This window comes from Rutilus rutilus (assembly GCF_951802725.1).
Source record: "Rutilus rutilus genome assembly, chromosome: 2".
Classification (NCBI taxonomy): domain Eukaryota; kingdom Metazoa; phylum Chordata; class Actinopteri; order Cypriniformes; family Leuciscidae; genus Rutilus; species Rutilus rutilus.
Window position 1 is genome coordinate 31,278,566 of NC_140210.1, and position 26,323 is coordinate 31,304,888.

Sequence of the window (26,323 nt, forward strand, 5' to 3'; positions counted from 1 at the left end):
GAAAATGATTAGTAGTGATATATTTCTTCTAGTTTTCTGGCCAGTTTAGATGAAAGTAAGACACATTTCTTTTCTCACTCAATATGCTATAAAAGTGGGCCATTTCTAATCAGGCTTTAATGAATAATTAATATTAAGACATGGAGCCCACTCTTATCAGTGCCAAGAACAGAACACAGGCCATTGGTTCTTTCTGACTCACTTATTTTTTTGTTAATGAATCCAATGACTTCTTTTGTTTTTATACTCATCTAATGATATTTTCTTTCCCTAACATTATTGCTAACCTTTTTGCAATTTTCTTTTTAACAAAAAAACAAACAAAAGTAATACATTTCTTCCATGCTAAAACCATGCACTACCGTTCAAAAGTCTATAGTCCATAAGAATTTTTAAATGTTTTTAATCTTTATTTTTAATGTTTCTTTTATGCTCACCAAGGCTGCATAATTTGATCAAAAAATGCAGTAAAACAGACTATCAATTAAATGCATCTTTGGTGAAGATCAAAATTTCATTTCATTTCAACAGTTGGGTTTAGGGGGGAAAACAATGAAATCCACACACCTATTATGCAAAATACCTGTACAAGGAACAATCAAACATCAAAGATCCAGGTCAAATGAGTTCAAGTGAAGGGTTACGGTACAAAATGTGCACTGCGATAAACCAGAAAGTGTTCATGGTGCATAGAAAAAGGTGAAAGTGCACAATGGATCAGACTAAAAGCCTTTGAATTTGCAATATGACTAGGTGTGCGCCTGTGCAGACTCCTATTTGTTTCTGATTTCGATTTTAATTCAAACATGATTTAGTAAATTCATTAAACGTTTTCCTTGTGGATATTGTTGGCTGGTACCCACAACGCAGGTGATTTCAGGTTTTAATATCCTTTTAGGGACATTTGTTCCCCACAACACAACACAACCACAAACACGCACATGCTTGTTTTGTATCTTCGTGGGGACTTTCCTTCGACTTCTATTGTTTTTATACTGAGCTGATGATACTTTCTATTTATTAAATATTTTATTTATCCTATAGAAAACAATTGTAGAACTAGTTTGTATACTATAAACGCCAGATGTGTTTTTAGTCCTCATGGTCTATGTGACTGTGACAAAGATCAAGCGTATCTGAGAAGTTCATGTGGCCATTGAGCAGTTTCTGCTTAGTGGGGGATTTTGAGTAAACCACAGGTGGCTGTGAAAGAATAAAACCATTATTATGAGGTGACATAATGTCATGTCATGTGGAGGCGTCTCGCCTCTGGGAGGGAGTAGATTGTCCTTGGAAAATGCTGTATCTTGCTTCTGATAAAGGGTTGACCATCAATTGGCAGGCTTCCACAATTAGTGAAAAAGGCGAGAGATGAAAGACTTAATTGTATGAAACAGGAGGGGTGAATCTTGCCAGAGAATTAAGTCAGTTGGTTACAGTTGGTAACAGATAAGAAAAAGCCATCATCTCGGATATGTTGCTTTGTTCATAAATCTTATTTTGACATCTGGAATTCTGCCTCTTGAGCTTCATTTGCAAGAAAAAGAAGACATTTTTCCACAACACTATTCCCTACTTTAACCGTACCCCAATATCTAACCCTCTCACAAACCATTTAGTATTTTTATGTATAAATTAAAACATTATTTAATTGTTAAAGGTGCAGTATGGAAGGCTGCAAGAATATTGCTTGGGTAATTGTGTGAGTTGGGCTTCTGCTCAGCTCTTTAGCATTGATTAATATGATGGTTTGAGGCACACCAGTGTATCGTGGTTACAGGTGATCATAATCAGAGCAAATGTAACTATTTGTAATGTAAATGAATAATTTACTATTTGGTGGCGTATGCCAGACATCTCAGATTGCTGCTGCGTGACTGTTTCTAATACAACGGCTGAGGGAGTGATGGCAAATTTGACATCTTTGTCTCTTATGACCAATGTAATCCGTCTCTCAATATATTTTCCTCTTTTGGAAAGTCAAAGAAATGCTGTCATGGATTTTATATTTTTATATTCCGCTCACCAAGTTTACCCAAATATGACGACTTCCGCTTTTGAGAACCTTGGAAATGTAAAAAGGGTCGTTGTTGGCTGGTCACCACACTGTAAAAAAATTCTAACCCTCCCAAATCAAAAATTTCAAGTGACCGATAACATCAAAATTTTTCAATTGGCCCAAGTGAAATTCAGAAAATTATAAAATTAAATTTACAGATTTTCACTTGGGCCAATTGAAAAATTTAGATGTTATCGGTCACTTGTATTTTTGATTTGGGAGGGTTAGAAATTTTTTACAGTGCACAATGTAGCTGATTTCATGTACTATACACACACACACACACACACACGTTGGCTTTTCATTCCATAGACACTGATTTTTATAATGTGCAAATAATATATTCTATCCCCTAACCCTTCACCTAAACCTGCCCATCACAGAAGACGTTATGCATTTTTAGATTTTCAAAAAACATCACTTAGTATGAATTATAAGCTGTTTTCCTCTTGGAGACCAAAAAAATTCCCCACAAAGACAAGGATTTCAGATATTACTTGCCATCTTTGTGCCCATAACGTAGGGAATACCAGGACCACACACACACACACACACGCAATCTCCATGTTTTTAAATCTTTCATTAACACACACTCTACATTTACTGTACTGATCTTCATATCACACTATTGTCTCCTGTTCTGTCAGTCTTTTCCACTTAAGGGCCTGCCCCTTCTTTTACCTCCCTCCCTCTCTCACTGTTCCTCCTTTCATCTCCCTTACAGATCAGCAGTGATCACTCACCCCTTCTGTCTCTACCACACTCCCCTCAGCAGTCATCTGATCTCCCCCCACCCCAAATCCGAGTACATACACCATCCACAACAGCGCTGACGCTTCTCATCAATCTACACGCGTTGACCACCGCCTCACTCCGATGACTCTGATTAATGGTGACGTGGATCTGCGACAGCACCGAAGGTAAAGTCAGGTTAGGGGACAGGACACGACTATGAGCTAAAGATCGTCAGGAGCCATTGGGAGAGTTTGTGACCTTCACGTGAAGAGTGCAGGCGGTGAACGAGGTGGTGGCGGGGGTGGTGTATGTGGTGGCACCGGCTGGAAATGTCACCAGTCAGATGTCAGCGGACGGACTTAGCGTGGTCCGGTCAGCACCTGGAAGGGCATCCTCTAATTAAGAGCGTGTCGGGTCGCGTGTCCTATCAGACAGGGACAGTGCGTGCGGCACGCGCACAAGCACCCTCTCTTTCGAAGACATGCAGAAAAGTACAAGCTGGAGACGTGAGCGCGGAGATACAAAGTCACACCACTCCGGTGACCTTTCGGTTTGCAGCTAAAAATAGAGCAAAATTTCCATTCGAATTCATGTTACAGTGAGTGTTGAATAATTTATCAGCTTAATCCGCCAGCCAAGTTTGTTTTTTTCCTCATAAGGCATGAATATCTCCAAAATACCAAAATTAAGCTCAGTAAAAATGAGCACTTTCCGTTTACTGACTGTTTTATTAGACTTCCATAAAGGGGTAATCCCAAGTGCCTATCTTGATATGTCAAATTCTGGTCTGTCATCACATCATCTTTGGCATAATTTCCTCTCATAAAGCTACCTTGGAGATCTTGAGTGGAAGCTGCCATCTCTCTAGATCTATTCACACAGTCAAAGTATTTACAAACAGCTGTGACTCGAATTGTGATCATACAACAGCTTGCAGGAGAGGCTCAAATACTGTCTGTATGAACAAATAACTGAAGTCAAGCCCCTTTTCTATTCTCTTGATTACTGTGAACATGCTTGAACCATAGCGACAGTGACCAAAGGATGTATCAAAGATGTCAACTTCTATAAACCGGAAAGTCTCACAGCTGGGTCCAATCAGACAGCAAACCTTTATGACTTTCTTTATTCTGCGAAACACAAAATGAGATATTTTGAAGAAAGTTAGTATCCAAACAGTTTTGGTTATCATTGTATGGGGGGAAAACACTGTGACTGAGACGGCTATCTTCTTTTGTGTTCCACAGAAGAAAGTCTGCAAAAATCTTGTAGTTTGTGCACCTTATCGGCGTTGCGTTGTGTAGTATAAGACAAGACGATGACAGACAACAATAAAACTTGTGTGAGCACCATGGTGAGTCATGCAGTCTCATAGTTCTGTAGTGTGAGCTTGCCCTCAGTTGACACGTAGTTGCAAAGTTATTTATAGTTAGTAGAATGTCTAAAGTCGGGGACACACTTAACGTCTGTAATGCTAATTATGAATGTAATTAGACACTTACGACTGATCATGCCCAAACGCAGCGAGTCAGAGACAGTTGCGTTCAGTCTGTGTTTAAAATCTTCTCCAGTCGTTGGAAACACTCTGTAAGTGTGTTCAGTTCAGCCTTAGAATGTTTCAGCTAGTCGTTAAGTGTGTCCCTGGCATTAAGTGGACTCGAAATAAAGTGTACCCAGAAAGTCATACAGGTTTGGAAGGACATTTTGGGTGAACTATTCCCTTAAGTATTACAGAGCCATTTTAGACTTAATTCTGCAATGTAACAAAGATTTAAAAAAATGTAAACCAATCAAATTAAATAATAAAAAGGATAAATTCATTAATTAATTAGTGAGGGAAATATAGCTTCAAGCGCTACAATGTGATCAACTGAACCAAATAAATGGCAATTAGAGCAGGATGATAAATGTAAAAAAAAAAAAAAAAAAAAAAAAGATTAGATAGAAAGATTAGAAAAAGATATTTCTGGTCTTTGGGTGACGCTAAATGTTTTTAAATTGATCAATGACACATTGCTCAGGGTGATTTTTTCAGTGGAGCCATAATATTTATGCCAGATTATATAATATAATATAATATACGGTATGATAAAAAAATCCAGTTAAAATAATAAAGGCATGTTTTTAACATTTTTCACTAAATTAGTTCATGGTTAATGTTTTATTTTAATAATTAATGTTTAATTACATCTCAATATTCACTAATAAACCGCAATTTTAAACTAAATAAAATGCCGTACAGGACTTATGTGAACCCATCTGAGTGATGGTGAAAACCAGTTACTGACGTTTCATTCAAATGTGCATACAAAAGAACTTAAGACCTCAACAAATTAAATGTAAGACTTCATTAAGATTTTTTTTGTCTTTGTTATGCCATTCAATTTTGAAAAGTGAATTCCAAGACACTTTTTAACATTTAAGTGAGTCACTTTGGTTATAGAATGGTTTTGTCAATTTCATTTATCGGAAATGAACGTAAACATATTTAGCGCTCTGAACAGCACTGGCAATCATATTCTGCTTCTGTCTGAATACAGCCTCTCTCTCACCATCTCTACTCTCTCTCTCTCTCGCTGTGACTGGAGTGAAGCCCCCGGTCAGTGTTACATCAACACTGGGGCTATCTCTGCTCTCGCCGGTGAGGCTGTCATCTGCCGTTGCTGTCACCTGGCCTCATTTTTTATTTTTTTTGCCTCCTCCTCTCTGCGGGCTGATTCGTTTCTCTGCTGGGCGCTTATCCAGTACCCTGTCACCTCTCACTCTGTTGCGGCGGCCCACTATTGGACCACTTCATTAGCTTTCCACCTCTGTCATGCAGCTCTGCTCCCAGCTCTGACAATTGGTCATCGCCCCTGTCGAGGATGGCTTAACGTGGCAGGTTAAGGGGCCAACAACAGCCAACAGTCTGCTACGGTAGAAAGGCTTTGCTACATGAAGCAGCAAGGGTGCAACTACACATCGCTGGACGCCGGATGCGGCAGGGGTCACTTACGAAAGCAAGTGCCACATGGTGAATGTGAGAAATGGCAGGCAAACCTCCATGATGGGAACAAATGAATGGAGAGCATACAAAAACAATGGGGATTGAAAGCAAACTCCAGTTTGCACTCGTTCTTTGGATTCGCCAATCACAATCAACGCCTCTCACAATTGTTTTAGGCAATTATTCGCCCGTGACCAGAGTCACACCCAGAGTCACTTTCTCTGAGAGAAAGAGACAACGTGTGAACTGTCATTATTGAATTAGGTCCAGCAAGCACGTGCAGGGGCCTGCATTTCAAAGCGCTTCCCCGGCTTTCATCTCCAAATCAAAATGTGTATCGCAACTGGATGGCTGACAGACGTGTCAGCGTGGAGGAAAATCAAAGCGGATTGGTCTGAAACTCAGAGGAGAACCAGGCAGTCCAAAGAAATGATAGGCCAATTATGTCAGAGGTCGATGAGAGTTCACCTCATGTGTGCGTGAGCATGTGCTTCGCCTGGGGAACTCTAAAAGCAGTAGTCTGCTATTTTACACTTCATTCTTTATTTATCTGTAGTTAATTCCCTTCCCATTTGTGTTTCTTTTGTGTCTCCCTCATACACACACACACACACACACACACACACACACACACACACACACACACACACACACACATAATATACACCAGGGGTGCCCAATCCTGCTCCTGCCGATCGACTGTCCTGCACAGTTCATCTCCAACCCTAATCAAACACACCTGAAGCAAGAAATTAATGTCTTCAGGATCACTTGCAAATTAAAGGCAGGTGTGTTTGATTAGGGTTGGAGATGAACTGTGCAGGACAGTCGATCGGCAGGAGCTGGATTGGGCACCCCTGATATACACATATTAGCCTTTTTTTATCCGACACACACAAATCCTGCCCAATACTGCTCCAAATGATGTATAGATGAATGCAGACTAAAGTTTTTATTTTTTTTATTTAAGTCATTAGCCTTTAAATATAAGCCACAGCCTTACATTTGACAAAAAATTGCATATCTATGTTTTAAAGATGGAGCTTAACTGTGAGAAGCAAAAAAAGGATGCATGTCCATTTGCAAAAAGGACATACATTAGTGAGTGAATGAGTAAAGTTTATAGATAAGTATATACTTATCAAATCCAAATTATGCACAGAGGAAAAAAGGCATCAAAGCGAATTAAACAGCACATGCACCTGACCAGGCAACTCACACGAAACTATGTACATATGACAGCTTTGTCTGAGCACATTTCCTGCAGCAGTTCTCTGACCACTGCCATTTTTCCCATAGAAATGCATTTGTTATTACTGTAAAGTAACTTCAATAACAAATCAGACTAATCGATGATAACATTTTGACATGATAAGCAGTCTTAAAAACATGACTGTTGCTCACAGCATCTGATGTTAAGTCCAACTTGTCTTTGAATTGTGTTTTGATAGCTGCATCGGAGATACTTTAGAGGTGATGATGACTTACGCGGCGCAATTTCTCAGAGACATTTTCAGCATCCTGACAGTTTCAGCACAACACATGAGAAGTGTCTCTTAGATAATCCTTGTTAAAGTACCACTGCACAAATTACTACTTAACTGAGGACTATCTGACCCAGAAGTTTTGCTTCTGTAGAGGAGCATCCAGCCAACAAAGTGCAACAGTGAACTTCCAGAAGTGAAAACGCCAATCATTTTCTCCATAGGGAAATTTATTTTTAATGATAACTTACAAATGTTTAAAGTCAGATCAACTGTGAGTTCAGAGGTTGTTAATCGATGGTACATGCTTTTGTTGAAGGCATCTGTTTGCATTATTTCAACTTGTTTGAATAATTGTGTTTAACAGCGGAATTCGTGAGGAAAAACTTCATTACCTGTGATGCTGTACAGAAAATTACACCAATCAGAGTCGCATAAAGCAAACCCCACCAAAAGAGGTTTACTCCCATGAAGCACTGCAAATTACATAATTGAGTTAGTCTCCATATGCTCTCAAAATACTTCAATATATATAAAGGGTGAATTCAGGTTGACTGTGATACTTTTCCCAGTCATCTCAATGGCAAAAAGGGTCTCAATCAACCTGAATTAATGAGATTGTGTAATGTGACCATTTATCCTATCGTACCGAACTTGTATCAAACCGTGACCCCAGAACCGAGGTACGTACCAAACTGTGTAATTATATTTATATGCATGTTTTGTAATAATCTTAAAAATATATTGTTTCTACAGATATAATCAACAACTTTACTAGTTTTAAATTTCTCCATAATTTTTAATTCAATGATGTTGTCTTCAATGCTTCATGGGATTGTAGTTCTTTCCCTCATTAAAGTCTTGTACTTTTGTCTTTTTGTCAGATTTTCAAATACTTTTTTTGCGTCAAATAAATATTTGTAATGTTGTGATTCACCTTGTAGCTAGTTGGCTTGGTTCATGGCTTTTAACACATTAACAAAGACTTAAAAACCAACACCACTGAAAAGGTGGGCAGTATAGAGTGCACTAATGCTCCATCTCCTACATGGAACATCTTGCCCCTTTCTAGCAGGACATGTCCACTATGTTTCAACTCCTAGCTTTGCAATGTTGAGGAGTCTATCTGGTCCTCTGGGTCCAGGAACACAAGTGCCATGGGCGACAAGGGGTCAATGCAATGAACGCAGACTCTGCACGTTCCACCAAGACGGAGATGAAGTTAACTAAGCTGGAACAGTCCCTACGCATCCAGGCAAGAGGTCACGCGATGGAGTTGAGGGCGCTAATCATTTCCAATTACGGATTCCTTTTTAATTATGAATTATGCATGAATTTTTAATTAATCTAATGTTCCGATGGTTTTCATTTTTTTCTGTGCCGAGATCTCAATCTAATTACTCTGCATTAAGCGAGGGAGCAGCGACCCTGTTGCCAACCTTCTGGGTAACCCTTGGTCAGCCCTCTCGGATCAATCTTGCTGCTGTCTCACAATTACCTATACTTTCAGCGACAACAACATGTATTTAATGGTCTAAAGTTTGGAGTTCTATTACTTTAACAAGTGTAATTGTGAGTTTTGCATTTTAACAGCTAGATTTCACCTTTGCCCCCAAACAGCTTATTAATTTATACACTCAGTATTAGCCTGAGCATTAAAAAATTATGATATTGTCTATAACACTCTTCATTTAGGTTTAATTAATTAAAGTTAGTTAGTTAATACATTAGGTAGCATGAAGTAACAATGAACAATACAGCATTGCAACAACAATACAGCAAAGCAACACCAGCATTTATTTATGTATGATGATAATAATAATGATAATAATTTCTGTATATATTAATATATTTTTAACATTTCAGGTTGTATAAATTAACATTAACACACTCTACTGTTCCAAAGTTTGGCATCCTTAAGGTTTTTTAATGTCTTTGAAAGAGGTCTCTGATGCTCACCAAGTGTACATTTACTATTTGATGAAACATACAGTAAACAGTAATTGTAAAATATTATTACAATTTTTATATTGTTTTATATTGTAAACTGTAATGTATTCCTGTGATGGCAAAGGAATTCTAATATTCTAATATTGATTTGACTGATTTGGTGCTCAAGAAACATTCCTAATTATTATCAATGTTGAAAACAGTTGTGCTGCTCAATATTTTTTTGTGGGAACCATGATACATTTTTTTTCAGAATTCTTTGATGAATAGAAAAGTTCAAAAGAAACGCATATGTTTGAAATCATTTGAAAATAATGTAAAAGTCTTTACTGTCAATCTGGAACATATTTGTCTGTTCATTCTTTTCAATCTATAGAGAAGCATCCTCTGTATCAAGAAAAAATGACGCTGAATTAATGTGTAATGCCTTCAACAAGGGCTATAACATCTTTCCTTGGACATTCTTTATGGTATCCTTAAAAAAAACCCACAGGATTAGGAAGCAAGATGGTATAGTACAGCAATAATAAACAGGCTCTCCATGGTAGAGTGGTAACTGGGGTTAAGAATTAATCATGCAGACACAGTCCTGCAGGATCTTGGCTTTGCATTCCCATTGAGCAAGCTGAATTTTACTTCTCGCCTTTGCCAAACCATATTATATTACCAATTCATTAATTCTAAATGCAAGAAATTATATATAAATCAATCATAATCAAGCATCTAATGCCATCACATTTTACATTGTGGTTGTGGTTAACTGTGATGTCTTACCTGAGAGCTTCATGAGGAGGTCCGTAGCCGTTTTGGTGGTGATATCTGGGCTGAAAAGCGAGGCAGCTGTAGGTCCAGGCCCTGGTGGACTGGATTTGAGCCCCGACAGATCCAGAGAACTACTGCTGCTACTGGGTCGCTCCCTACACAGGGCAAAGGGAGACATCACAGACACATCCCTCTCTTGGGGTTCCTCCTTGATCTGGACGTGGTTCGAGGGTTCATTGGGGGAGGCCAGCAAACGACCGTCGGGTTGGCTCACAGTGGGAGACGTGGAAGCATCTGTGCTCATGACCTGGTCGCCACCGTCCCCCATGAGCAAGCCCTCGCCCTCCTCCGTGTCTGTGCCGGGTTCTTCTTTGACTTTGAGGTCGGGACGAGGGAAGTGCTGATGGCAACGCATGTGCAGCTTGAGGCTAAAGTGGCGGGAGGATGTGAAGGGGCAGAGCTCACACTGGAAGGTCTCCCCTCGGTCTTGGTGCTGATGGACCTGAGATGAGCAACAGGAGAAATTAGAAGAAAGTGTGGAAATGATGAGCAGGAAGCATAGCAAACATGAATCCTCATCTTCTCTATCAATTGATTTGAGTGACAGTGAGAATATACATTTGATATATATATATATATATATATATATATATTAATTATTTAAATAAAACATTTTATGTATTAAGCATGATTTATTTTTTTATGAGAAATAATGCAATAACACTTCATAAGCAAAGACTTCTGTCCAGTGTGAATGGCCTCTCGCTGCCTCTGATTACTGTGGGCTATAAGCCAATGATAGGCTTAGATTCAATGATATCACAATCAATCATTTGTTGACTTCTAAAGCCACTTTTTATAACGTCTATTCGATGTTTTCAATCTGCCGCAATAATATATTTCCTTTGAATTACCTTAATTTAGGGACTTTTCTCTGCAAATATTTTTAAATGTGATTAATTTTATTATTTGCCACATCACGTAATTAATTTGATTAAAAATATGAATTGACAGCCCTAATAATTTTGCATCATAAAAATCTGCACCTAGAGACGTTATGATATTTTGTCATGATTTATGGCACAAGCATTTCTGCTCTCAACGATTGAAGTCACCTTCATGTGGGATTTGAGATTGTCTTTACGAGCACAGCGAAAGGGACAGAGGGGACACTGGTGGCTTTTTAAGCCCGTGTGGATCACCATATGTCTCTTCCAGTAGCTCTTTCTCTTGATCACCAGACCGCATACCGGGCACTGAAAGGGCTTTCCTCCATCCTCAGGAGAACCTGCAAAAAAAATATATATATATATAATTTTAATTTATACTAAATGTCTTTATTCAGTCTAGTTGCAAACACAGTAATGGGTATTCTAGTGCAGTATTCTAGTGTTTACATAGAATCATTAGCACATTATTAGATAGCCCTTTGGCATCAAATAGCATGTAGGCTAAATAGCCTTTCACTCTTGTCACCCTTGCATCTATTCGTGTGAATGAGATAAAAATTGTGAGTTATGATTACACCGATCAATGCCAAAGACTTCTCACAAAGGAAGCCAGACACAAGGATGTTTTTAGTAAGCCGATTATTGTTGTTGGCTCCATATCCGGTGTCCATTAGGGCTTAATTGGTCTTATTAGAAGCTGGCATGATTGCATTACAAATTCTATGAGGGCCTGTCAGGATGGCTTCATAAGTATTCCAGTCGTGTTCCTCGAAAAACATCTGGTAATCAGTGTTTGGTGAAATTACCGCGCTCAGGCATTCATTGACCCAGGGTGTAAAACTTCGAGACTGCCTATTTGCAACAATAAACCACCATCTGTGGCTCAACCTCTCCCGGCGAGATCACTGTGGAAACCACTCGTGAGGTAAAATGACTGAAGGTCTTTGGTATCAAGGGAGAGGAATAAGAGCCGTTAGCTGGTGTTACAAATTTTAATGTCCATTTGGTATTGTTTCATTACTGAATAGATCCTCTTCATGTGACTATCTTACAGATTTCACATACAAAAACACAAGCCAGGTGAACCTCAATTATATGATTTTAATTGAGGTGTTCTTATTTCCTATTTAAAATGTGTAATTTGTAATCTGTCATATTATAGCCGTTTTACAACATATTTAACTCTCTTGTGATTGTGACTCTGACATTATTCTCTGCGTCTGCAGCTACTTTCAGTCAATCCTGATTCCAAGCCACATAAGTTCAAAAAAATGTGTAAAAGATCAGCCATATCTCTTAGGCACTCAACCCGGAGCCTGTGCTGAATGGAAACTCTGATGGTCGTGCCGGCTCTGGAGCCTGACCTAAATTCTGGGGGAATCTGCTGAGATGGTCTCCGACTGTTCAGGCTATGGGGAGCACACACACTGCCGGCCTCCGTTTGGCAGGCTGCACATCCGCGGGAGATGAGCTAGGTCTGAGAACGTGCCGCCAACTCCAGCAAACCCCCACTGTGCTAACAGACCTTTCCCAGATTCTCCAGCCAACCTCTTGCAGACGAAGCATGACCTTATGGCACTACTAAATCACTACACAGTGCATTCTTCAGTGGTGTAATAATCAAACATTTAGGCACTGGTACCTTGAAAAATAAATACGGTTAAGGAATTTTTAAATGTAAAAAAATAAGATAGTAGGTTTAAGATGATTAATGATGATTCAGATTTGTCTCATGATACATTTTCACGGTTTACTTTACTGTTACTTATTTTCAGCATTTTGTGCAGTTAATAGAATCTGTAGTAATGTATATATTTTTTTTCTTTTTTCTTTCTTTTTTTTCTTCTTCCCCGTTTCGATGTTCACATGCGATTTGTCTATTGTGCTAGATGCTAGACAGGCTGAATGAAAATGCAAAATCACTCTGTAACAGTAGTTGGTGCTTATAGAAAAGCAGCTGGTTTCTCCGGTTCAGATTTTTGATTCGCTATGGTGTTTATCAAACAACACTAAATACAGAGACCAAGAGAATCGGTTCCAGACTATCCCTCTGCTATTCACTTTCACTTAGCAAAAATTATGTTTGTGAGTGCCACCAATTCTTAGTTTTATGTAACAGCAGCGTCTCTAGGCATGTGACCAAAACGTATTGGTTGTCCAGTTTTCTTCGCAGTACGAAAAGAGATTAGAACACCTCTTCGTAAAAAAATAAAAAAAATAAAAAAAGTGTTGACAGCATGCAAATGTTCATTTCGGTTTGAACTGTCTGATTAACAGATGTATTTAAATAAAAAAAATGAGCGCACCAAATTTTTCCACAGAATATTCACCATGTTGTGAACAGGCCCAAGTAGAGACGTGAGCCCAGCTGTCAGGCGTTCTCCCTTCCCGGTCCGAGGCACGAGGAGTGGTGTTTTGTGGGCACGGTGGCCAATTAGCTGTGACACATGCTTTCTGATATGGTGGGTGCTGGACTTGGTGGGTGAGGACACCATTGCACGTCCATGAGACTGGTCTGATGTGGGAAGGTGAACTCTGCATTTATTAGCTTCAGGTGTGCCTCATCAGGAGAGCCTGGCAGCTGGGTGGCATAAGAGGAGGTAGCGTTCCGTCGTAATGAATAAAGCCTTAACCCTCTTGACAATAACTACAGGAATACAAATTTTAGCTAGTGTGGTTTTTAGTGTGATTTATCCTACAAAAATATCCTGCAAATCCATCTCAAAAACACATACTAGCAAAATGGCGTGTATCTATTTTAGGAACAAACTGTTACCTGCTTGACTGCTGGGCTTGGCCCTTCCCTTGGGGATTGTTGGCAGCAGAAGATCCATGGCCTGGGTTGGGGTGGGCACCTTCTGGTTCCTGTCTAACAGGGGCTTGACATCTTCGGAGGCTCCCAGTACTAGAGCTGACTCTTTCTTATCAGCTAGAAGGTTCCCTGCTGCTCGCGCAGCCACCTCCTTTAGCAGAGCTGCCGAGGAGGTCATGGAAACCAGAGAGAGAAAGGAGCCAGCTGAGGGTTGATGCTCTGATGAGCCCACCTGCTGCTGACTTCTTTCAGACACTTTCTTTGAGAGGGCAGCAAGCGTGGAGCTGGCTGACTGTGGACTGAAGGGTGAAGCAAACGGTTCAAAGCGCACCGCATCATCAGAGCGAGTGCCCAGGGCTGCCATTGAGGAGGAGGTGACCGAAGAGGATGAGGAGGAGGAAGAGGAGGATGAAGACGCAGAAGTGGAGGATGCCACCGTGCTCTTGTCTTGGAGCACGGCGTTGGCGGCTGCCTTTAACTTTTGGATAGCCGAGTCTGGTGATAGGCTGCTGCCGCTGGGTGCCGAGCAACTAGCCGATGGCCATTTATCTGCAACGCCTACCCATACAAAGCCACTGCTGCCTGAGTTAGGGCCGTTGCTGGGGCCGTACGGGTCACAGGGCTCTTGCTTGACAGTTGCTACAGACGCGGGTGATGCAGAGTTCGAGTTGCCGCTGTTGTTGCTGCTGTTAGCCAGCCTCCTCGCCAAGGCACTCAGCTGTTGTGCGTGATGCGAAGATGCAGATAGTACCAAGCTGACCGGAGGTGACTCTGGTCCTCTGCCCGTTCCACGCCCGGTCAGCTCCCCTCCCTCTAGCTTCAGTGAGCCAGCCTCCAGGAGACGCCGCAGGTTGCTGCTGAGGGGCTTGCTCAGGGCCTGGCTGGAGTCTCCGTAAAGAGAGGACACCATTGAGGACAGCGTGTCCTGGGTCGAGAGGACCCCACTGTCCAGCCCCAGAAGCTCCAGGGAGGCCCGCTGAACTGGTGTCGGGCAGCCCAGGGAGCTCTCTGCTGAGGTGTCGTGGTCTGGTCGGGGAACATTATCCGGGGAAACCCGCAGTTCATCTTGCACATCACCGTAGGACGATTCAGAGGGGCTGTCTGAGGTATTTCCAAACCAGCTGTCCTCCTCCACTGACCCACCCTCTGGCCCTCCATCCTCTACCGTGTCCACATCTGTGAAACAGAAATAAACATGATTTATTCAAATGTTTTTTCATCAAGACAACTGATAATATTTCATTATCTTTTTTTTTTATTTTTTTTTTAAACAAGCATAAAAAAATGAATAATAAAAAAATAAATATATATATATATATATATATAAATAATGGCACAATTATTATAAATGCTGGCAGTATTGTCCTTTCAGCTATCAATTGACCTTTTCCAACTGACTTTTCTCATTAGAACCAAAACGGATTGTCTAAAAAATATGTTCTGAAAATATGACCAATATTATACAATCAAGAGTTGTCCTGATGAGTAACTGAGGCATCCCTCACAAGGCATACTGGAATAACTTGCTTTCTAATCGGTTTTCAACCATATTTTTTTTCTAGGGTCTAAAGGAGTCTAGTAAAAGGGTTACCATGGTGACAGGCCCTTCCGGGAGGCTAGACGGCAAAAGATTAGGGTAATGGAGGTTACACAACTGGATTAATATTCATGAGCCTGCAGATACCACAAGGGAGCCAATAAGGATAGGGTTAAGGTCACCAAGGGTCATTAATATACACTTCATGTATCAATATTCATAAGCAAAACATTACAGCTTGCCAGACAAGGGCGAACAAAGAATGTGAATATTCCTGATACATATTAACAAACCCTCCACAAGAGCATGTCAGAAAGCAACAAGCCTAGATGAGGAAGGATGTCAAAACTTATCAAGTGAGGGTTTTTTCTTTCCGTTCACTTGACCAAATTAAATCCTCACACTTCGGTGAGAGTGTGAGAGAACCAGTCCCGGAGACAGCAGAAAAAAGGGCTGGGGGCTTGTGACATCGAAATACGATCTGTAAAAAAATTCATCCGAGCATCTTTTCTTCGCCTTTTGCTAGCACACATAAAGGCTAGTCTCACCTTGCCGACCCCGACATAAGCCTGGCGAGTAAGCTTTCTGTTTACAGGGGAAAGAAAAAGCCGTTGCTTGGCAACGGTATCCCGTCGACCCGTAGGGATCATTACAGTGAACACACATCTGGCCAGCACTGCTTACTTTGGTTCAGAGGGGTGGCAGCCGCCACGACCCTGTGCTACCATGCACCACAATACCAACAATGCAGCAGAGCATGCTTTAAATAAAAATAAAATAAAAAACAGACAAACACACCTTGCTGTGCATGCCAGTGTGTGCAAGTATCCTTCTGACTTCCCGTACCTCATTGCTAAACGTGAGCACATCACTGGGGCGTCTCACTGACTGAGCTCTCAGTCACCTGAGCAAAACAGTGAAGTATGTGAGGCATGACCCATTTCCATGTGACACCAGGGACGACGGGCAGTAATGGCCATAATGTTGTTAGTGTGAAACGACTAGATTGCTGACCAGAGGTCTCTGAGGCAGTGGCAGAAACTCGGACTGAACTCTGCTCTCACCACGCTAGGTTAAGCTAGGCTGTGCTACGCCCCGCCACTTTTGTTCCTAGCAGCACTAGAGCGGCAGACGCAGGCAAGGCACTCCGTGGGCGGCCTGACATTTCCCAAGGTCACGGATCGGGCCCCAGTTCCGCATGGCTTTGTCTGAAACAACCCCCTGCCACTGAAATGCACACACGCACATACGCACTCATATGTGGCTTGAAAAAGCGGAACAAAACCCTGGTAGTTAGCTGCAACAGCAACAATGCTATCGCATAGCAACAAGCCTGACAGTTTGGGACAAGGGACAAGATACTGGCCGTCTGCCTTTGAGAGGTTCGTTTAATGGCATAATGGTGAGCATGAATTTGTGTGGCCAGAAAAACAGCTGCGGGAGGCACTGTGGTCCAGATCTGTTATCAGTCACTCACACTGAGACTTGGTGCTCGTCTCTCTTGAGGCTAAACTGTGCTCATGATTGTTTGCTGCTGCGGACATGACCCTACAACCCTACAACCACAAGTGCTAAATGCAAATCATAACCTCAACAAAACACAGAAAGAAAGAAAATTGTTACATTCAGGCTTGGAAATGAACTTTTTAGCCTTCCAGCCAGTCAGATTTCTCTATAACTATAAATATATATATATATATAAAAAATAATAACGATTGCATGCTCTAGAATAATGGTTTAAAACAAAAATGTCATTAAATAAAGGTTAAGATATACATGCTGCAGTGTAATCTGCATGTAGAGTTATCACATTATAAAAAAAGGAGGGAAAACAGTTTGTTCACCATTTAAAAGCTGCAGGGAGGCTTAAAATCACTAGATTGTAGATGACAAAGAAAACCACAAAGTGTTAACAGGAATGATCTGTAGAAATTCATACAAGTTCTCTCCTTTGGACATAGTAACTGTAGTATAATTATTATTATTGGGGATGCACCGATTTGAAAACTTTGGCCGATACCGATAACCGATAATTCTTTATATTTGAAAGCCGATAACCGATATATTGGCAGATAAATCTAAATCCAAATTACAAAGCCTGATTACAAAAACAAAAGTCTCACCATTAAAATCCATTTCCCAAACACACAATTATAATGATGTTCTCATTATAATTTTATGTAGCCTATATGACAGACTTGCGCTGCCCATTGCACTTAACCATATTTTCAGTTGAAGGAAAAAATCCATTATTTACTGGCTTTAATATATCAGCCAAATTTTCTTATTGGGCCGATAACGATAACATTGAAATGAACATATATCGGCCGATAACGATATGGTAGCCGATATATCATGCATCCCTAATTATTATTATTATTTTCTGTAAATGTAAGAGACTTAATACTTCTATTCAGAAATAATGTATTAAATTCATGCATTAAATTTATTAAAGTGACAATGAAGACTTTTACATTGTTGCATATTTTTTATGTCAAATAAATGCGGTTATTTTGAACTTTCAACAAATTCCACGAAAATATTAAGAAGCACAACTCTATTCAACATTGATAGCAATAAGAAATGTTTCTTGAGCAATCAGCATATTCAGCTTTGCCGTCACAGGAATAAATTACATTTTTAAATATATTTAAATAAAAAAAGTGATTTAAATTCTGAAAAGAAAGTTTACAATTTGAAAACTTTAAAAGAACTTTAAAATTCCAAAAATAAATAAAAAAACAATCCTTTTTAGAATGACATGAGTGTAAATTATCTTTCTCTCTTTAAGAAATGTGTATTTTTTTAACCATATTTCTTCTGTTGTTCAGAATATTACACTTCATTCTCTATAATACAACTAGACTTGGAAAACATCTAAAGGACCTTGTTAATTCTGTTGTGTTCTTTACCACAATACAGAGATCTTGTGTAATTGTAGCCTATATTTTTCGAGATACACTTGAACAAAAGCCGTTGGCAGCTATACAGTTAATTCCAACATATCAGCCGTGAGATGCAAAAAGCCAAAAGGCAGTGGAGGACACTGGGAGTGTTCTCTATTAGGGCCAGCAGCCACATGACTTGCGTAAGGTTGCCTACGAATACACTGAGGCTATTCTGCGACTCAGTCGGGCATAAAAATCAGCCTGCCTGACCCAGAGGTCACAGAAAGGGCACAGAAAGGCTGTGCTGGGTGGGAGGGTGGCTTGCTTCAGCAGAGTGAAGGAGAGAGGGAGAGGCCATTAGTCGATTAAGCCAGGGTGGAGTCATCAATATTCCACTGATGCCAATGAAAAGACACACTCGCGCAGTCTCGCATGAGAGGCTCGGGTCGAATGGCTTTAACTCTATCAGAGATATTGCAGTGCCTCCACAGTGAGCGCTGCTATTGAATGTTACGAGCTAACTAACCACCACTTTGGCATCTATAGTTTCCCAGCATTCTCTGTGGATTGCAGAAGCAAGTGCCAGTGGCGTTCAAGGAGTGGGGGGCTGGGTTTTGGAGGGGAGATAAAAAGTGGTGGCGGTAATTAAGTGTCCGACTGGGCCCTGGCGGGGGTTGCCACGGCCGCAGGCGATGCTAATGAGCCCGTCCGCCGGTCAGTGCTACCTTATTAGCCGCCGGCCGACAATATGGTGGGAAGGACACACTGCTACCGGCACCAGCCACACGTCGTCACGAGTGACTAACACAGAAACCAGAGGTGGGAAGTAATTCTGTTAATTAGGGGGCTCCCATGATGACCAGTCTACGCCTTTAAGAAAATGGGCAATCAGTCAAGGCAAAATTAAGATTCTGCAAATACAATCGTTTATCGATATGTCACAATTCATTTTCTCATGATATAGCATGATGCTCAAGGTTCTCGTATCGATCCTTGTTCATTCATTTCAATTCCTACAGTTCAATTAAGTAAAAAGCAGGAAGTCTAAATAAGCACAAACTGGCAACGTTTCTCGGTGCGGTCTGAGCCACTTCTATGGTAATGGAGAAAAGTGAAGGGAACCGCACGAAAGATTAAAACTGACACCACAGATTTATTCTCTCTGTCACTGAAATGCTGAGTCTCTCTCTCAATTGCAATACAGTTATGATATCATGGAGCATCACAATCTATTGAATCGTGACCAATGTGTCGCATTGTATACCCAACCCTAGTATCTAACTGATCACATAAGACATGAAATTTTAAGACATCAATCCCATCCCATAAAACAAGTGAAAACAACTAAACATTTATATGTATGTGTGAGAGTTTTTATGAAAATACTCTGTATAAAAACAAAGTTTTTATTAACTAGGGCTGAGCATTGGATGTTTCGCGTAAGGGCGAAATATTTACACCGCGGATTTCACAGGTTCTTCACACAAAAATGTACATGTGAACAACAGAACGCTGGTTGGTTTGAAACTGACTTCTGTGTTAGCAGTGTTTGTGCATCACTAAACTATTGACAGTGAACAATGGACCTTTTTTGCCTGCAAAATTTTGCTCAACTGTGCCTTTTACATTACTGCATATCAAATACAAAGTGAAGTTCTCCACACGGCTGACATTATTTGTCCATGGACTGCCTTATATCTGTCATATTTGCTGACTCCTTGGAAATGATATATTGTAATAGCGAAAAGCAGATTACTCAAATTTAGAGTGAAAGCCTTACTTGCAACAGTGGAAATAAAAATGAAACAGATGAAAACACACTACAATGTATTTTAATAGTCCACTTTGGCATGACAGTTACACTACATACAAAAACAAATGATACTTTATCATGTGATTTATAGTGATTTCAATCCCATGTATCCAACACTCGTATTTAACAAATCAGTTGCCTACCTACGGATTTCCACATTAGCACAGGCATTCATCAGCATGTATTAGCAAAGTATACTACATATTACCATCTGTTTTTTTCGCATGGCCTCAGCGGTCTGTGGGCATGATGGGCAGGGTGCCAGAGGTGAAACAGGAAGGAGATGTGTTCTTGGAAGAGACTGAGACAGTGTTGGCTTCCAGACCTCTGAAATTCCTCTTTGTAGATGAAGCGCCCTTTTGCACTCTTGTTTATTTCCCCCAACATCCATTTATAGAGACCGAACAACCGAACACACACGCACAAAAACAAAAAAAACCCAGAGCCTGAACTAGTAATCTCAGAAGTACCATCAAAAAGTTGGAAGATCTAGGCGTTCACAGTCAACCGTGAGATGCTAATTAATGTGATCCACCGTACACTTCGGTGATGTTTCTTTAAGGGCATAAAAGTGGGGCATGGAGCCCAGAGCTAAACGGGCTTGAAGATCTTATATTTACAGCAGGAAAACAAATCGCTGGAATGAAAGGAAAATGGGTGGCTCGCTGTGCCCGCACAGTCACAAAAACATAAGATAATAAGTAAGGTTCTGTGTACGTTCCACGGTGACAGGAAGCAGGGGTGGATTCAACTAGGTGCTATGACGCTTACAACACAATATGCAGTTGCTACAGCATTACTGCCGCCTACTCAGATAGACAGCATGCACACAGGTTAGAGCTGACAGGGAAACTCTCCAACTACTGTAAATCACACTTTGTCCCAGTAGCTCAGGCAAGGGATGCAGCCAAGCTTGACTAGCCAGCCACCCAGAAAGACAGAGAGAGAGAGAGAGAGAGAGAGAGAGAGAATATGAGGGGGTGTGAGAGAGAGTGGAGGAGGTATGTGTGCGGCTGGGGGGGTTGAAGAAAAGAAATGGCTTTTTTACAGTGATACCGGGTTGACAGCAGCTTGGCAGTGGCGCCCACGGCACTGCCTGCTTAGATCCAAGCCTGTCACTCAAGACAAGGGCACTAATCAGGATTGGTCCCGGTTTCTTCCTGAAGAATGGGGGTGGCAGTTTTGCAGCCATTATAGCTGGAGAGGAGAGTGGGGGATAGAGCGATGGCACAGCAGGAGAGGCTAACCTCATTTACATGCAGGTCCTGGAGGAGAGGGAGCTGATTCCTTTTCCAATCTCCATGTTAAACGGTGGCCGGGGCAGCCGATGGTTAGCGTTGCATTGTTCGGTCTTAGTGCTCTTTGTCACAGCGATAGCCATCTCGCTTTTCCGAAGGTAGAGACGTATGAGCGAGATAACGTCGACGACACCCACGTATGACTGAAAACACGCTGTGTCAAAAGACTAAACGGGAACGGGAATAGTTGTTCACCTCTCCCCTTTCATTCACTTCACGTCAGTGTAACCAGGTGCTTCTACTTCAACCCTACAGTATCTAGGTGACAAATGATTGCAAAAAATATGATCACTATGACAACCATAACTGTGCCTTTGGAGAGCACATCGAGCCAACATTTTGTGCCTAACCTTAGTGCTTCATTTAAAGGTCTCTGCATAGAAGACGACTAAATGACGACAAGGGTAAACTGTGCCTGCACGAGTGTAAGCGAGAGAGGAATAGTGAAAACACAGTCCACCGTGCGTGCCAAACGAGAACTTCTTTATAGAGAGTATTTGGGCTAATCTATAAAACCATAATGAAGAAGATGCATAAATATCTGCAGCTGAGCAAACAGCAGATTTATAGTCTGAATCAACACCATCCAGTAAAACAACTCATTCACACTACAGCACAGCCAATCAATAGATTCATAAAATGAGGACTGCACTAATATTGAAATTGTACTACTGATACTGATAGGCAAACAATAACTGATAAAGGGCTGATATAAATATTATATATATAAAAATTATAAATATCAGATGAAAAAAATACTAACTGAAACACAACTTGCTTACAAATAACTGAAATAAAATATGTTTTGACGTTGACGTACTAAAATTACTAAAACAAAAAATAAGAAATAGAATATAGAAATATATATATAAAAAACAATACTAAAAATTAGGCTAAAGCTAAAATAAAAAATTCAATTCAAAATATGAATACATACTATAATAGTATATAATACTAAAATAACACTGAAACACGCTAAAGAAATGTGCAGGGATAATTATTTTAGTGTTATTGCCAATAAATGGCCAATATTTTTACAAATGGGTGGTTGCAATGAGTGTCTACAACACAGTCTTTAAACACAAACTGAACATAAACCTGATAAATATTCTGCCTAAATAAAATAAAGATAAAATTAACCATTTAAAATTAATTCTGGCATAACATCATTAGAGCACTGCAGGGATTCCCAAACTTTCTTGTCAGCTGAACCCCTTTGACCTAAAATATTTATCTGAAGTATTCCCTGAGACTTTAAGGTAATATTTTAATAATTTAACTCCTTCCCTGCCAAGGTTTTTTTTGTTTTGTTTTTTTTGCCAGCCACCGCGAGCGATCATTTTCACAAAAGTTTCATGGCCCCCAGAATATTTTGTTGTACTGATATATGAATATGAAATATATAAAAAGAAAGAACAGACCTTCTGCTTATAAAAAACAAAACTTTTTGAGCAAAAAGCTGAGAAAATCACGTTTTTGTCAAAGACTACGTCTGGATGGGATGCAGAATGATGATCACAACATCTGGAGAAGATCGAGTCCATCAACACCCCTAATGCTTGCACAGTCCTATAACTCGTCCTGGGTCGACATTTCATTCAGTAACATTAGACAGTGTTGATTTAGATGCTGTTTAATGTGTTTGATTGCGTTATTTTCTATATGCATATGATTACATATGATATTGCTTGTTTCTGCTTCGTATTTTGATGTCTGTTAATGGTCACATGCCAAGCAGGTAAACAAATAGAATATTTCATCTTTTTAGTAAGCATTTTTTGTTGTTGATTGTTTTACTTTTAAATGATTTCTTTATTTAAATTGTATTTTATTTTATTTAATTATTAGCTATCTATCAACTCATCAACTCCCTGCAGTTCCCTCACAAACCCCAGTTTAGGAAACCCTGATGTACAGTATGAAAAATGGATAATCTTTATGAGATTTGCTAAAGATTACATTTGCCCATGTTATTACAGAACTAAGTGAGGTAATTTAAGTGTTAAAATAGAGAGATTAGCATGCATCATTAAATATATAATATAGGCCAATATTGATACATTTAAAAAAAGAATTGTTGATATGTTAGGCTACTGATAAATTGTGCATCCCTAATAAAAACTATCATTGCTTGCACACAGCAACTAACTTTGACATGCATTCAAGCACTGTTAATAGGCAGTGCTCTTTAAGGGTTACATAACAAAATTATTGAAACTTAAACTAAAATTAAAATGAATAATAATAAATGCTTTTTGTTACACTTTGTACAAGCTGTATATGAAATGACAAAGCCCCTCTGACTGACTAGTCATGAAGCTGATGCTAATTTACCTTTGTAGGTATTTCCCAGGGACAAGATGTTATACCACTAAAGGTCCGATTCTTTACTTTTTTTTTTTTCAGTGTACAAACTTGCAACCTTTCAGTTGCCAACCCAGATTTTTAGCCACCAGGCTGTACCGCCTGTTCTCTCAAAGCCTTTTAGCATGTAACAAGCTTTAACAGTGAAAGAACGGGTAATACCTTGCTTGCACCCAACATCCAGCTAACGGACGGCTCCCAGACCAATACTAAACAGCTACCGACCTCGTCATAACAACTAAACATGAATACCGGAACTTTGCATCAAGGTCGGGAGTAATCAAACATACTGTGAAGTCATCTACAAATGCGAAGGACATTTTTTACATGAGGGGCTGAGCAGGTCTCAGACACTCACCTACGTTTTAAGCCTTGTAAATCAGCATAAGACATAGTGACAATAGCTTTCACAGAGATGACTTCACATCATGAATATAATATCTCGCCTTTGTAAAGCAGCCAAACACCTCTACACTTGCCGATGATATACCGTTTCCCTTGGAGGCTGTCAATACCTCAGGGTGCCACTACTCTGTGTCTGTTTCCTTCCTGGCACTTTTAATCTTCTCAGCTATAAAACAGTCCAGTCTCCAGAAAAACCCTTGGAGCACAGCTGCAAGTCCGATAGTTAAACTCATTAACATGCTTAAGTTCTCTGTGCTGGACAGTGTAGTCTATCTTAGAGACATGACAGAGGTGAAGTTAGCCTTGTGCTCGGAGAATACCAAAAGTTCAAAGCATCAAGCACACTTTCCTGGGAATGGAGGAAAATGAAATTTGACAGAATTTGGAATATTAACATACTTTTCGCATTTAAAGTTTGCGTACTGAGCTCAACGAAATCCCAACAAGCATATAAATATAACAAGTTCCGTTTCGAAAATACATTGGTATTCCAATGTCTCTCGATGCTAATGATCACAATGATAGTAATTACCATCATTATTTTTGTTGTGTAATTACTATGATTATGATCGCCACATAATTGTGAGTAAATTGTCTAGTTGAGTCAAACTTGGCATTTTTGCCACTTTGGCAATACTTTCTGTGGAATTCGCCTGCCCAATCACAGCAAGAAAAAAAAATCAAGTAGCCCTAATGGTAAAAGAACTGATTGGGATTGGGGGCAATCTATTAAAGCTGAACACACTATATAATAAAGGTGGCGATATTTAGTTCATTTCAAGGTAGAAAAAAAAATGGTCCACTCCATTCTTCTACTTTGCTTGCAGCCAACCAAAGAAACTATGTTAAAAATATTGGCTGCAAAGTTAAAAATAATCAATGACTAAAAACAAAACAAAAGGCTGTTTATAGTCCGTATATGCTGTGTGATTCAAAATGAATAAATTTCACTTTATTCTGTTTCTTCTACTACACATGTAGCACATCCCCCTGTAGTCAATCATTTTATCCCTAAAAAATCTTTGATCACCAAAATTACATATTTAACTAAACATTTTTTCCTTGAAAAAAAAAAATTCTTCATTCCTTAAAATAGCTTGAATGTAACTCTACACCCTCGCCTCATTTAGTATACGCAGTTCTATGAATATGCAAATTAGCCCCGCCTCCACTTACTCACACCAGCTCAGAGATGCACTCACTGACGATCACACTTTAACGTGATTGGTTACAAGGTAGTTTGTGACATCAGAAACACCAGCTATATCAACCCTCGTTTTTGAAACTGCAGTTTTAAGGAGAAAATACTCAACAATGGTGTTGACTTGTGCATTTTCACATGGTTTGTCTTAAAGCATATTAAAAACACCACAAAGACATATTAAAAGCTTGAATTTAACAACAATATTAAAAGCTTGAATTTCATCACGGGGGACTTTAAGATCAGCACAGTTTGCAGTACACTTCACACAAAATAATGACAAATTTAAGCAACGCCAAGTGACAGTGAAGAAATTAACACAGAAATATTGCAGTATTTTAAATTTACTATTATAGTGTAAAATTAAAAATAAAGGTACACTATGTAACTCTTTTTGAGATGAGATGGAGACGGAGATGGCAATTTTATAACTCGACAAGTGATTAAGGTATTTTATTGAACAGATAAGTAGTTGCCATATGTTGCTCTCTAACAGAGTTCATTGAAAAAGCAGTATATTTTGTTAAGGGTTATTTAATTTCTGGATGTTGTAGCGCTTTTCTTGAATTTATTTTCAAGGTGTGTTTATATGGGTATAGCTACAGTAATGTCTTCAGCTAGTCAACTTGATATCCTTTCCATGTAAACATGTTATATCTCTTAAGCCTCGTAGTGAATGTTTATGAGCAGCAGGATAATATCTATAGTAAGAGAAAGAATCATATTCATCTGCAGTCAGTCAGAGCAGAAGCACAACCAAAACAATGTTCTTCCGCAAAAGGCATGCAGTTTTGTTTTTTAACCGCTAGAGGGCCAAAAGTATACAAAATAGTGTACCAAAAGTATACAAAATAGTGTACCTTTAAAACAGGGTTTCTCAAACTCGGTCCTGGAGGGCCACTGTCCTGCACAGTTTAGCTCCAACCCTGATCAAACACACCTGAGCAAGCTAATCAATGTCTTCAGGATCACTAGAAACTCACAGGTGTGTTTGATCAGGGTTGGAGCTAAACTGAGCAGGACAGTGGCCCTCCAGGACCGAGTTTGAGGCTCCGTTTACACGATGGGAAAACGCAGAT

At 39.8% G+C, this 26,323-nt stretch overlaps 1 protein-coding gene across 5 annotated transcripts in view; it reads right to left on the minus strand.

The window, feature by feature from the left end:
* The window catches only part of znf827 (zinc finger protein 827), a 70,202-nt gene that overhangs the window by 35,130 nt on the left and 8,749 nt on the right, over positions 1-26,323 (minus strand). For 4 of the 5 annotated variants that reach the window (XM_084393645.1, XM_084393644.1, XM_084393648.1 and 1 more), the window contains exons 2-4: positions 13,703-14,914; positions 11,092-11,264; positions 9,989-10,478 (exon numbers count right to left, since the gene is read on the minus strand). In XM_084393645.1, coding sequence (XP_084249771.1) covers positions 9,989-10,478; positions 11,092-11,264; positions 13,703-14,914 — 1,875 coding nt within the window. The remainder of the gene's footprint in view (positions 1-9,988; positions 10,479-11,091; positions 11,265-13,702; positions 14,915-26,323) is intronic. The other variant, XM_084393646.1, reaches the window with a different exon arrangement.